At 41.1% G+C, this 14,913-nt stretch overlaps 1 protein-coding gene across 2 annotated transcripts in view; it reads right to left on the bottom strand.

Moving 5' to 3' along the window:
- Window positions 1–14,913, bottom strand: part of PRELID2 (PRELI domain containing 2) — a 58,731-nt gene that overhangs the window by 16,564 nt on the left and 27,254 nt on the right. The window contains exons 5-7 of one of the 2 annotated variants that reach the window (XM_083487837.1): window positions 14,700–14,805; window positions 7,774–7,839; window positions 4,166–7,574 (exon numbers count right to left, since the gene is read on the bottom strand). In XM_083487837.1, coding sequence (XP_083343963.1) covers window positions 7,783–7,839; window positions 14,700–14,805 — 163 coding nt within the window. In that variant the 3' untranslated portion in view covers window positions 4,166–7,574; window positions 7,774–7,782. Of the gene's footprint in view, window positions 1–4,165; window positions 7,575–7,773; window positions 7,840–14,699; window positions 14,806–14,913 lie in introns of those variants that run through there. The other variant, XM_083487838.1, reaches the window with a different exon arrangement.

Raw genomic sequence — 14,913 nt, 5'->3', positions numbered from 1 at the left:
AAGCAACCACTCTAAAGTTTAGAGTCTAAACAATATTGTGACAAATTTAACTTTCTCTTTCCACCAACCTCCTATCTCCTTTGTAACTTACTTCCCCTCAGGAATTCATCTGTCAGATCTCCTGTTTTCTGTTAAACTCACTTTGCAGCATCCTCAGGGACTCCTTCTGCCCTTGTTGACTAGAATTTCTTTGATTTCCATGCCATTTGCTCAAACGCAAAAAGGTACAGTTAAAACAGGAAAGCAATTTAGGTTGCTCACTGAAGGACAAAGCAATCATGCCGTTTGCCGTTGCAGGCAATTGATTTGGACCAATAAATGAAAGGCGCTTGCAGTCATATGGATCCTAAAACCTAATTTACCTCAATTTTTTGCTTGTTAAAAGTTCGGCCATGCAAAGTGTATAAGACAGACTACACTGAATCAAAGACATTTACTGAGACTGGATCCCCCAACTTATATTCTAGTGTTGTGCCTTTATATTTTCTCAGGATTTCTCCTTTCTACACTTTTTCATGTTGGCTGGTGCCATTTCCCTCCTTCAAGAGATCTGCAAATGAGGCCCTTCTTGTGGACCCCTTAGGAGAGGCTCATGGTGCAATGCCCCAAGATGGACACTGTTTATAGCAGCTCTCATAGAAATATAGAGATACAGAATGTTTTTCTAATCTGCAGGCTGTAATTTAAAGGCGAACATATGGAAAGGGCTCGTTGCAAACTTATTGTTCATGTTCCGTCTTCCAGTTTTACCAGTGTGGTTCAATTTGCTTGTCATATTGTTCTCCCTAAATTTTCCGCGTTTTCACTCTCCTCTTGAGATGCCCATTTCAATTCCCAAATAATATACTCCTTGTCCTCTGTGAGACAGACATTTCTGACAACACACGCCACCTTTCTTTAATTCTGAAAAACCTGGCAAATCCTGTCTTCAGAATTCTTTTACATGCACCTCTTTTCTTGTTTGTCCATAAAGTGCTCAGTTACTATTTTCAATGATGGGCAGGATCCACTCATTTTCTCATTTGGCTCCATTACATGACAGGTTGTCATTTCTTTCTGTAACATTGCACACTAATTTAACTGTGTGCTACCGCCTTAACCTCTACAGCTAAAACTGATTGTACATCAAGCTCCCTGCCAAAAAGATCTGTTTTCTGCTTTTGAGAAACCGGCTGCATAAGAACATAGAGAGAGAAAGAATTGACTACAATCTAATGCACGTTTTCCTGGTGGTAAGCCCCACTGAACATGCTTACTTCTGAGTATACATGCTTAGGTGTGCATTTTACACCCTTGACTTGTTTTCTGCTCCAAGTGGAGGGGGGGTGATCTGGAAATGAGTGTCTCTGAGATCCTGTTGTCATGGTCAGACCACTTGCTGGTGATATTTGGATTCATGGCAGCTATCACCTCCACAGAGATGGGGGACTGACTAAAATGGTGAACCCAAGAAAACTTACAGAAGGATCCCTTAATGCGCCATGGGGCTTCCCAATAGATAGAGGGGATATTGTCAAGAATCTCTCCTCTTGTTGTGGAATGGCAAGATGAGAAGGTGTGCCGATGTGATCGCTCCTTCATGCCCTTTCCAACATTGCAGTGCCCACAAAGCTCCCTGACCTGCTAAGGAGCTGAAGACAATGAAACAGACCAGACCATGGCTACAGCACCTGCAATGCTGATGGACTGCTTTCCCTTTTCCCTTTGGTGGAACATAGGTTGTACGGGCCATGTGTGATTATCCAACACTATCAAACCTATAGTTACGTAAAAACAACTAACAAATATACCCACAATGTAACTGGCTGTGTTTAACTATATGAATTCTTTATAAATCATATAAACATAATTCTTTTCACATTATCTAATTGAGTAGAAGCAATTAAAGACCAACATATAAAACAGGAAATACAAATAGATCAGTTTTTATATACGTAATATCCAAATAGAAGCTTTTTGTGTTCCACGTATGTCTTTGCGAATACAGGTGTCAAACACAACTTTAAGGAACAGTACTTGCAAAAGATGAACTTTTCTTTGTAATGTTCCACATCTGCCTTTGCAAAGTATAGTTGTTGTGTGCAACTGCTGTATGCAGGTATCAAGACGAAGGATACAAAAGATCTTAACATATGCCTTTTCAAAATATAGTTGTTGTATGCAGGTATCAGACAAAAGAACAAGGATTCCCGGAATAATACCTTGTTTCGCCCTGCCAGGGCTCATCAGCTGTGCATACTCATATTTTGTGTATCAGAGACATGTGTGGTTACCAGCATATTTCTACCATGTGCATGGAAGGAATGGGGGCAGGAAAAAGAGGGCTGGAATGAATGCTTATGTGGGTTGCAGAGAACCGTCAGATTAAATTATTGCAAAAAGGTACATGGTCCAATTGTGTGATAAACATAAGGCTTTATATTTGCTACTTCACTTAGAAAACAAAACAAGTGACAGTTTCAGAACAGGTCATTCTGCATTTCTATTCACCATTTCTAGGAAATATATGACTGTGAAAGGTACTTTATTTCAGTGGAGCAGACCATCGCTAGTTCTGACATACTGCATTGAAATGTGTTAGACATCAGTCAAATTTATGTATCTGAGTAAAGAGCAACAGAATCTGGCACAAAATGTCGCTAGGTATTCTCGTCCTTAAACAGGAGTGCTCCTTTTCAAGGTGCCAAACCGCCATCCCCTCCTCCAGGGATACCATAAGCTGCAATGGTCAATCAAGCAGATCAATTCATTCTTCCTTCTGTTTTTCATACTCAACATTCTGTGGCTACTAAGCATGCCCAGACCTCACTGGGCCATTACTGGGGAAGGCCAGTGTGGTGTAGTGGTTAAGAGCGGTAGTCACGTAATCTGGGTAACCGGGTTCGCGTCTCCGCTCCTCCACATGCAGCTGCTGGGTGACCTTGGGCCAGTCACACTTCTGTGAAGTCTCTCAGCCCCACTCACCTCACAGAGTGTTTGTTGTGGGGGAGGAAGGGAAAGTAGATTGTTAGCCGCTTTGAGACTCCTGAAGGGGAGTGAAAGGCGGGATATCAAATCCAAACTCTTCTTCTTCTTCTTCTTTAAAGATGTGTGTGTGTGTGTGTGTGTGTGTACTTCTGCATACAGCAGCCTGGGCAAGCATGCTGAAACATCCCTCTTGTTTGTCAGAGGCCCTATTTTGGCTCCACATCTGTTGGCACTCGCCACTTGAATTCATTATTAGCAACAGTGATGTTTGTCATGCTCAACTGCAATTACTGAAGTTCTTATAAGGCAGAACCACATATACAATGCAGTGAAGCCCCACAAGAATGGCAAGCAATAAATGCTAGATGGAGTTACAGCCTCAAGTTAAAGTCCTAGAATGTGGCTAGATTCCATGTGGCCTAACTTGTTCATAGTCCCTCCCTCTAAGTCCCTTGAATTTCTACACACATGCCACAGGTAGAGAGGGGTGTCTGCCCATCTCTAAAAGTTAAAACATGCTGCATTTCCTGGAACAATAGTCCACAGTACTACAGTGCTAGACACCTTAACACAGAAGTAAACCCCAGTAGCTGCATGGGGCTTACTCCCAGGAATATATGCATAACTGTATTTACTATGAAACTCACCGAGACCTGTCTTGGGGTTATATGTGTAGAATAAGTCTGTTGAAGGCAGACACTCAGATTTTGAAATCCTAACTTATCAGGGTGTCTAAGCATCAGTTGTCCTCAAAATGGTTGATTTTGGGAGATATTTCACCAGGAAATCTTTTTTTAAAAAAAGAGAAAGCTAATCCATTTTATTACTTTACCAAACCCTTGAGAACGACAGCCCCAGATGTCAGCTCGTGACTTTTCTGCTGCATATTTATCAAAGCAATTTTGTGTGCAGTATTAAGACATTGAATGGAAAACGGCGAAATTTTCGAGGAAGGCATTCTTTCCTCATTAATATATTCAACTCACAATCCTGACAAGTTAGAATAACCTTGTGGCCATTTTGTTATTCTCCATCCTTCCTGCTTTTTGCACAGGAGTCATCCTTTATGCTGTTTTGCCTATAATTTCTAAGGAACTCATTTTGAAACCTGGTTTGGTGTGTGTGTTTTCGTTATACGTTTTAGGAGAGAAACAGAGTGTATGGAATATCAATAAGAATATCTGAAGGGCAAGCATCGTGAATGATCAGAACACCTTTTTTAATGAGTTGTACAATTATTACAGAAATGTATGTGAAAAACATCATTTATAATTTCATTAACCCATTCCCTTAACAATTGATTCGCAACACATACACCGCAAAGCAAGTTCTGGGATAATGAAAGATAGCTGCTAATGTAAAAATATTGCAAATGATTATGGGCTAAGAATTAAGTTCTTAAAACATTTTTAATGTTTAACATCTGGAGGTGGGGATGAGTCTGTATTTCTTTCTAGATCACATTATCAAGGCACAGACGTCAAAGGCACTTCATGAAGTTGGTTGCTTTTAGACATCAAGTACAGTGTTCAGGCATTCTTACATTTCAATGCTGTTTTGTAGTTCACAAAGCTGAGGGCTATATCCAAGCATTCAGCGGCCAGTAGCAGGCACTGTAATCTGCAAACAAACATGCAGTTGACAAGGCACCCAACAACCTTGCCTGTGGTTAACTGAAACAATCTGTGATATTGCGTTGGCCTTGCTATTAGAGAACATACATGCCAAAAGGTTTTGTGGTGCATGCAGTGTGACTTGAGGTAGACCTATCTATACATTTACAGTCTCCACAGAGACACACAATGGCTTGCCATGCAAGTCACACCTATTGCAAGAAGAATTCCCATGCCTTCACATTGCTGTGCCTCCATCACATCCTCCTGCAACTGCCAATAGGATGTCAGGAGTCCGTATGGTATGCTGCTCCACACTACAGCCACACAGAGGGCACTTTACGATTATTGTACTGTTTAGACAGGGCCTTAGAAAAGCTGCTTTCTGATACATCGCCATATTTGCACCACCTGACATACAAATGTATTTGCGCCATCCGTCAACAGTACAAGATGCTCCCTTTTTAAACACTGAGATTAATCTCCACATGGGAAAAGGAGAGGCTCTGTGAACTGCTTGGAAAAAAAGCAGATGAGCTCCTCCAAACTCTGTAAGACCTGATATTATATAAAAATGAAAATTTCTAGCTTCCTGGAATGCAATGAGTACATGTAAAGCAGGTGTTAGCTACAACTTAGCAAGTCAGAGACATAATGTGAGGAAGAATCTAATGAGCCTGACATACAATAGTGTTCAAGGAGGACTATAATAAAAAAATCAAGAAAGTAATTATCTCTCTTGCCTTATTTTTTTTTAAAAAAAACAAGAAGGCTGACCTTAATATAGTTGCAGAGACTATATACACACTCCCTGAAACAAGATTGCAACAGCATTATTTGGATTTCAAACCTCTCCAGCTGGAAGACTGTTACTCATTAAACCAGGGGTGGTCACCCTTTTTATACCTACCGCCCACTAATGCATCTTTCTTGATGGTAACATTTCCTTACCGCCCACCAGTGCTCGATGGAAGGAGGATTCAGCTTGTGCCGTAGAACCCCCTACTGCCCACCTAGAATCCTGAAACTCCCACTAGTGGGCAGTAGGGACCAGGTTGACAACCCTTGCATTAAATAGTGCAAGATTTCTACTGCACAAGATCCTGTCCTCTTCCAAATGGCCTGAGAGTAGTAGGGTGCCAAGGCAATTATACCGGTCAGCAGGTATTAGGTTAACAGGTAGTATGTTCTAGGTTAGCTGGTGCAGATGAATTCTGGGGGGACTCCCAGACAAAACAGATGCTATTTCACAACAGTCCTATGGACTCATCTGAGCACTTAAAGGGCAAATGCAGATTTGCTTAGTGCCCAAGTGCTGCGCCTGCAGTACTTTATGAGGTACTGTCACTGGCAATGCTCATACCATAACCCTGCTTCCAGTTCAGTTCAAATGCACACCCAGCTTCCCTGTTTGTTGCATTCCTATTTTAACACTTAAATCACAGATCCTTAGATCCTTCCTTCTTAAGGGCTCAGTTGCTTCTCAGCACTGAGAAGGCTTGGAAACACGTGTCTATTTTTCCTCTTCTTGCTTTCAACGTGCTTAGCGCGAGGGAGCAAGAAAGGGAGGCAGCCAGCAGGGCAGTTGGCACACTTTTCAGTCCCATTAGCCAGCTGTCAAATAGCTGTTCAAATGACTGGTTAGGCTGGCTCATTGCTAAAGGAAATGAATTAAAAATGACCTGACATAACTGCTGTGCCGGGTAAATCTAAATTTAATCCAGACTGCTCCAGCAATCTCAGCCATAAAACTGCAGGTGACAAGGTTGAAAAGGACATGGTTTTATGTCAAAACAACATAATCCTCCCTACTGCTCCAGAACATATTTTATTTAACCAAGACTTAAATATTTCTAACACTGTATGTGTACCTAAGCATCACCCAGCAGACCATATCATGTTTACGATGTCTATCCGGTGCAGAGGAGTTACCAGATTGCGGTTATTATTTGTCCTCCCAGCATTTCACCTAATGTATAACGCTGACAACATTTTGTGCAAATAAAAAGGAAATTTTTTATATATGCAGACATTTAAGTACTTCTTATTAGCATTGTGGCACACATTATGCATTATTAGTAATTTGCAAATCTAGCGTTAGTTCTCCTGTATTTCAGAAAAGGGCATTCAAGTAACATTTCACATCTGAAGACAGAATGGTGTACACACACATTTTTTTAAAAAACAACATCACCAAAAATGTCCAAGAAAGAAACGAAAACCTGAGCCCTTATGTCAACTTACCACTTAATTAGATGTCAATTACCTAGGTACAAGCACTGAAAGACTAAACAAGTTTTCCATCTTTTTAAAGAGGGCTACCACTGGAATTCAGCATTAAGTTAATAAAGATTCTGAGAAGCTTTTGTAGGTTTGAAAAACTAGCAAGGTTTGGCAACAGTTCACATTTTAGAGGGAGACACTTGCAAACTGGAGGTGCATTAATAGCATTTTGGAGGTTTTAAAGAATGGTATTTGCGTAACACAAGAATTTTGAAACTAAAATAATCTTGCAGTTCATGTAAAGTCTTCATGAGATATAGATTCACAGTACCTGTTAATAAAATGCCTCCATTTCAGTTGCACTGCTGTGGAATAGATTCTCTGCCCTGAACAACGGACCATGTATTAAAACAAGAGTAAAATCTTGTTTCTTTTGGCTGATAGTCTTTCCGTAGTGCCAATGTGTGGGGGGGGGGTTGAGGGGGTGGGTGGGAATCTTTTTGATGATAAGTCTATGGGAGATTAAAGAGCAACTACACAGTGATGTATTTTTCCAAACCATACTTTCGTTCGCCATGATCACACTGGTTCACAGATTTTAAGTTCTGCCATTCCACATATGCTGCTTAGTTTGTAGGCAATTGTCTTCCTTCAACTCAGTCTTTCCTTATTCGTCAATCTAACCCATAAAGTTAACTTCAGCAAGAAGCAGGCCTGGTAATGAGGACATATTGCTGTGGTTCTACTTTAGACACATGGAGATTTCTCCTCCTGTAAGGTACAAAAAAGTGTGTCTTAGAAGAACATTTATAACAAACCAATCAATAGCCATTTGCTCTCGTTTCTAGAACTACTTGAAGAATACATACATTGTCCTCCATGAAAAATATAGGGGGGGGGATTACTTTTATGAAAACTACTGAATTTGATTATCACATTCTTATAAAAGAAACAGTATAAACACACTCACATTTCCTCATTACAAAAAGGGGCTCCCAAACTGTTCTTGTAGAAGTTTCTCCATTATCGTAACACCCTGTAAAAAGAACACAGACAGTAATTTTGAACCGTCTGAACATTTTACGAGCACACAATAGCTTTACAAATTGAATCTCTCTGTTTAGAGATCATCTAAGCAGATCAAGACCAATATCACTAAGGAAATATATCAGTCTTTACTGTGATGCCAAGATTGGTGCCCACCACTCTGGGTCCATACGAAAGATTGGGGTGGGGCAACATATCCCTTCCTGGAGCTTTGTCTAGGAGAAGCCTCTCAATAAGACTTTTGATTTCTGCTTCAGGGACAGGGGACCAAACAGGTAACCTCTCCAGGGATAGCTTGGCCTCCATTTCAATTCCTACTGTTTCGTCCTCCTTAACTCAAAGATACTGGCAACCTGATGACAGAGCAGTGCAATGGTGCACTGAAGCTCACACCAATGGATCGGAAGGAAGGAAGGAAGGAAGGAAGGAAGGAAGGAAGGAAGGAAGGAAGGAAGGAAGGAAGGAGAATGCATCACATGGTTGAGGACAGCAATATCCCAGCAGTGGAGTTCATGCCTTGCATATAGAAATGGAGATTCTAGGTTCTGGTGATCATCGGGTCACACTTTCGGACACTCCAGATTTGTGCGCCTACTCACAACTCATACATGCTATTTTAAGTACAGTGAAACTAGAGCTGGAGCATCATTTTGCCTTGTTGTCATTTGTGGGTTGTATAGATGGGGAATCTCCTCTTTACCTGCACATCTACATAGTGCAGAATATTATTTCAGCCCTGGACTAAGTCTGCTACAACTATGAGAAGTTGGCAATATGCAAACCAGAACTTGGCAGATTGGTTGTGGTAATTAACTACATGCTACTTGTTTTGCAGCTGCCATCACAGACCTGGGCAAGCAATGAACAATGACCATGAGTGAAAGCTCTGCAACCACAGAATCTCTCTGTTCCCTTTTAGCAAAAGGGAAGTTTCTACCACATAGTGAAGAATGCCCCCCCTCAAAAAAAGACACAGCAGCTTTCCTGTCACATAGTGCAATATCATGACAAATATGAATCACTTCCAAACAGCAATAACCTGAAGAGACCAACATTCAGTTTGTTTTATCATCAAGTAATGCAAAGGTTTTCAAAGTGATGCTTTCCAAATTCAAGCCAAACATTACTTAAAAAAAAAAAAATCAGGGAAAATGCTTTTTCTTTCTCTTTCATTTCCAGAGGAAGTGAGAATGGGCTAGCACAGCCCATCTGTCCAAATTAAGTTTACCACCATTTACTAAGTAGTTAATTGACATAAGTGAAAACCCCGAGGTTTGCCTTGAGAATTTAAAAATGTTATTTATTGAATCAATTATGTTCACACTGTGACAGTTGCTTTTTCATTTCTCCTCTTAGCACAGCAGTTTTAAGGGAAATTGTTTGACAGAGGGGCTTAAGGAAGCAGAGAAGGGAGATTTATGAAATGAAGACGAAACATTAAATGACAGCTATTAGTAAGCACCACTGTTCTTTACGATTAGACAAGGCTCAATCAAAGTCTGATCAATATATTCCTTTAAACTAAAGCTCTTGTGCTTAAATCTTGACACATGAGATCAAGCTTCAGAATGTTAACCTTACAACATGATGCACTTGAAATGTAAAGGAACCTATTCCTACCTAATAAAATGATATAAATTCTGTTCAATATTTTCTTTAAACCATCTTTTAAAATGAGGCTTAAAAGCCCTTTTCTTTACTTTTTAAACTTTTTCTTCTTTTAATTCAAAAATTCTAAAAATTACTAACTTCACAGCATAGTTATGTGTTCTATTCAGACACAGTTAGTTACATAAGGTTCCCACTTGTTTCAGTGCAACTGAATATCCGCTAATGGGCAGGGCAATCCTAATGCTGCCCCAAGGTTGCTTGGAGAGGTAGAGCCAAGCACTGTATCCAAATCTCTGCTATCTCTTGCTGGTCAGGGCAGAAAACAGTGGGTGGGTGGGTGTTTCTTAATTTTGCTGCACCAGCTCCAGGCAAGCACTCCACCATGGCTCTCTGCAGCAAATGGACAAGCTTAGGATCAAACAGATTGTTGCCTTGCTATGCTTTGCCTCTGAAATGGCTTGTTTCAAGGACTTACACTTCCTACCTCTGGGGGGGAAACAACAGGCAGTACCTCTGCAACAGTCTGCACTTTCAGTAGGTGCAGTTTGGACTTCCGTGGCAGTGGAACCCCACTACCCCCTGCCTCCTGGACATAGCCACTGAATTCATTACATATTGAATTACACACAATACATATTAAAACAGTATTTAACATAAAATGATTGGTTATCATCACAAAATCTAACAAAGGGTGTCCATGTGTGGTCTTTTTTTTTACACTCCTTTCTCAGATATTTTTTGCACAGGTATTCTTTGGTTCCCTGTTAGCTGGTACATGAAGGCCTAGCAACAACATGACCCTAAGTTACCTTGCTTAAAAGTGGATCTCACTGAGTTAAATGGGACTCGCTGCCTAGCAAATTGGTACTGGCTGTAATCCTATGACAAATGACACATGGGAGCAGGTCCCATTAAAGAAAGTGGGATTCTTCATAAACATGCATAGGGTTACTCTCAACATGTCTCCAAATAGTACACTCTCTTTAGCATATGTTAAAAGACGTAATAGGTCAAGTAGTTAAACTGATCTTAAAATTCTCACCATTACATAGATGTAATGTACAATCTAGACAACATTTTAAAACGTTTCTCTAGTATATGTGTTCAAGTAAAAAATATAATAATTTATCTGAAAATATTCCCTAATTATCTAAGGATTTTTCCTGAAATAGCTCAATATATTCTGCCATATAATCTTGACTTGTTGAAACTCATCCAGTCATATTCAAAAAAAAAATCTTGCAGTTTTTCAAATATAGTCTCCCCCCCACCCCCAAAAAAACCAATCTTATTATACTTATCAGTTTGATCTTAAAGAGTAAAGCAGATCACCCTGTCATGATCATTTAAATTCTAATATTTATATATCCCTTCTCCTCCCAATCTCAAATTTTCCTTGCTGTAGATTCAATTATAGGTCATCTATTACAAAAGCCATTAGTGACATTGTGGGTCCAACTGTACTCCATTTCCATCTTACATTTTTGACCAATTTGATAATAAAAAACCCCAATCTTTTTATACTTCTCTTAGATTTGAGCTGTTATTTATTCATGTCACTTACAAGCATAAAAGCTTTTCTGATTGACAAGTCACAGAACAAACACACACACAAGATCCACTCCCCTCAAATAGTTCCTGGCTCAGATGCCAAAGCAGAGGTGGGCAACCTGCAGCCTGAAATTTATATTACATGTGTCCCCCTCCCTGCCACCACCTCCAAGATGCCTCCTGGAGCTGTCCAATCCCCTCCTTCCATCAGAGCTCTTTCTATTGCTGTTTCTCAGCATCTGGTATTCAGTGGCACACCGCCGCTGAATGCGAAGGTCTTCTATAGCTCTCATGACTAATAACCACCGACACACCAATCTACCATGCGCTCGACTAATCCTCTTTTAAACCCAGCTTAGTTTGTGGCCATCACATCTCGTTGCAGCACATCCCATAAATTATTTATTCATTGGTCTGTCCTAAATCTACTCCAAATCAATTTAACTTGGGCGATCTCAAGTTCTAGCTATTATGAAATGGAGACAAGCTTCTCTCTATTACCCACGCCACACATAAATTTTACGAGCCTCTATTATGCCGCTCACTCCCTAGTCTAAACAAAAATGAGAGGCCCAAACGCTTTAGCTTTGCCTTGTGCGAAAGGTGCTCTGACCCCTCAATCATTTCGGTTGACCTTTTCAGGACTTTCTCCAGCTCTACTATATTCTTTCTGGGAATGGCCGGAATTGTACACACACAATTCCAAATGTACCAGATCCATAGATCCATAAAGAACTACAACTCTGGCAGCTTTATTTTCAATGCTTTTCCGAATAATCCCTAGCAAGTATGATCGTACTTGCCAGGGAAGGCCAAGGTAGTCAGGGGATCCTCTAAATGAGTCACATGATAATGAATCCTAACTACATGTTTTAGAAACAGTGGGTTTTTAGAAACAGTGGCTAAACCAGGGTTTGTTTTAACCAGGGATTGTTTCTGAAAACTTGAGTTGCCTCACAGAGAAGTACCGTATTTTTTGCACTATTGGGCGCACCGGCCCATAGGGCGCACCTAATTTGGGGGGGGGGGAATGAAGAAAAAAAAGTATTTCCCCCCCAGGCGCGGGGCTTGGGCGGGGGAAGCCCGAGCTTCCCCCGACCCCAGCCCCCAGAACAGGCTGCTATCCGCAAGCCTTGGGAGCCCTGCGGGAACTCCCGCGGGCTCCCAAGGCTTGCGGACATCTGCCCGAAGCCCGGGGTGCGCGGCGGAGCATTCCCCGGGTTTCGGGCTGCTATCTGCAAGCCTAGGGAGCCCAGAGAGAACTCCCGCTGGGCTCCCCAGGCTTCGGGATGCAGGCTGCTATCCGCAAGCCTAGGGAGCCCGGTGGGAACTCCCGCCGGACTCCCCAGGCTTGCGGATAGCTTCCTGAAGCCTGGAGAGCAAGAGGAGTCAGTGCGCACCGACCCCTCTCGCTCTCCAGGCTTCAGCGAAAGCCTGCATTTGCCCCATAGGACGCACACACATTTCCCCTTTATTTTTGGAGGGGGAAAGGTGTGTCCTATAGGGTGAAAAATACGGTAAATAAGCTACAGCTTGTTTCTCCAAGGCTTGGCTTGTTTTCTAACTGCCCTTGTTTCATGCTTCTGTAGTTTGGGCAAGCATCTGAGGTCAGGTAGCCAAATAAACCATGGTTAAGCAAGGCTACTGGGTTCAGACTTAGCTCCAAATCAGCTGAAACAAACTGTGGCTCATAAACCACAGTCATGGCTTCACAAGGTGGTTTGCCAGAGGAGAGTCCTTGCCTTGGGCTGGTTAGATTTTCAAACCATTCACACTTTGGCAAAATAAGCCAGAGTGCTACGTGCAAATCTGGCGAATGGGTCTAAATTATGTGGCAACACTACCTGATTTGAAGAGTATATCCATCGGTGACAAATAAATATATACTTATAGCACCGTTTAAATGTTACAATACATGTTTTCCAACCTCTATAACAATACAGGTAATTCTCCCTATTGAGGTGCATCTGGTGACTGTTTCAAAATCTAAAGCATGTCCCTCGTAAGTACAGTGCATCCATCTATTTCTTCCTAAACTGTGTGTACTGTGGGTTGCTCACGGATTCCTTGCCTTGCTTGTGCAGTGTATAGACATAATGGAAAGGTCAAAAAGCAAAGCTTTCTCCCAAAGAACAGCAACAGAAAATACTTACAGCTGTAAGAAGATTTGAGCCACCTATAACTACAACAAAAATGTCAAGCATCCATTCAGACAAAATGAGTTTCCAGGTTTATCTGGCAAAATAAACAGCAGAAGTCTGAATGCCTGCTGACTAGAGGGGTTTAAAAAAATCAATGATTCTCTTTATTTAGAAAAGGTATAGAAAGAAGAGCTCATGTGGCATCCATCACTTCCTCTCATGATGTGATGCAGTTCTATCTGCACAATCTTAAAAAGTTCTGACATTTATCCGGAGAACGCCAAAAAGGTGCCAGAAATCAATTGTTTTCTTTTCTCAGAATAATTTTGCCAAGATTTTTAAATTATTCATATAAACTATCTTATCAGCTACCACATGGCTGAATGAAATCTACAAGATTATGGAGAAGGTTGGGGAATACACAGAGAAAGAAAGAGGAAAGAGGTTTTTGTTGTTTTTTCACTTTAACATATTTGCATAGTTCAGTCCCCTGCCCTGAGGACCCTCCTCTGCCAAATGCTCCTGAATTCCATGTCCATGTAATAAAAACTCTAGGAATAAGAAACAGCTATAGTGCCCTTCATTCATGTCAACTATATTTGGGAACTATTTTCCCAATAACATTGTTGAACTATTTAAAACGTCCACACCACGTGGCTGATGCAGATTGCAGGTTGGATAGTCATGGAGATGCAGCACTTATAAACCTTACTACCCTGGAGTAGACATTCTAGTTCAGGGGTCAGCAAACTTTTTCAGCAGGGGGCCAGTCCACTGTCCCTCAGACCTTGTGGGGGGCCGGATTATATTTTTTGGGGGAAATAAACGAATTCCTATGCCCCACAAATAACCCAGAAATGCCTTTTAAATAAAAGCACACATTCTACTCATGTAAAACACCAGGCTGGCCCCGTAAATAACCCAGAGATGCATTTTAAATAAAAGGACACATTCTATGCATGTAAAAACACGCTAATTCCCGGACCACCCATGGGCCGGATTTAGAAGGCAACTGGGCCAGATCCGGCCCCCAGGCCTTAGTTTGCCTACCCATGTTCTAGTAGTATTTAGCAACTACATGCAGCTGGATTTGGATGTGATTTTTCATGTCTTTGAGTAGCAGAGACTAGGGAAATCTGTAAAAATTACAGCTGTGATTGGCCCCAAAATTAGAAGCACGGCTCCATGTCAAAGTACTCTTGTGGCCCACTTGGCATGAAAAGCTGGACCGTCCTCATTTACGGTAGCTCATAAACATTCTCACTTAGTTCAGCACCTGTGTTTCACACATTTGCCACATCCCCATCTGAATGAAATTACAAAGAAATGGAATACAGACAGGAGCCCAGAAGTAGATGTAGGCTATGAATCTAAATTAATACATAATGGGAGTTATTTTGTACAGGAAGCTGCCAAACACCCATCAAGTGAAATTACTGAGCAAGGAGTTGGGGGAAAAGTCATAATGAACATTCACTAAGGGTGACGCATAATGAACATAGAAAAAAACTTTTCCCCCAAAATTAAATTAAATTAAAGAGCTTACCCTTTTCACTCCTTGATTTAAAAAGGTTCGTGCAAAAACTTCCAGGAAACAGTTCAGGAGACCTGACCCTCTTATTGATACTTTGCCATTCTGAATGAACTCTGTCCTACAAAACAGAAACGCAATTAAACATTTTCTTTCCCTCCCAATAGGTACTGTGGTTCTCTAATAAAATTTCACCCTGTAAAAGGAATAAAGACCATATATGAGCACA

Source organism: Podarcis liolepis (genome assembly GCF_965112155.1).
Source record: "Podarcis liolepis genome assembly, chromosome: 2".
NCBI classification, from domain to species: Eukaryota; Metazoa; Chordata; class Lepidosauria; order Squamata; family Lacertidae; genus Podarcis; species Podarcis liolepis.
This window is presented reverse-complemented; position numbering and strand designations above follow the sequence as displayed.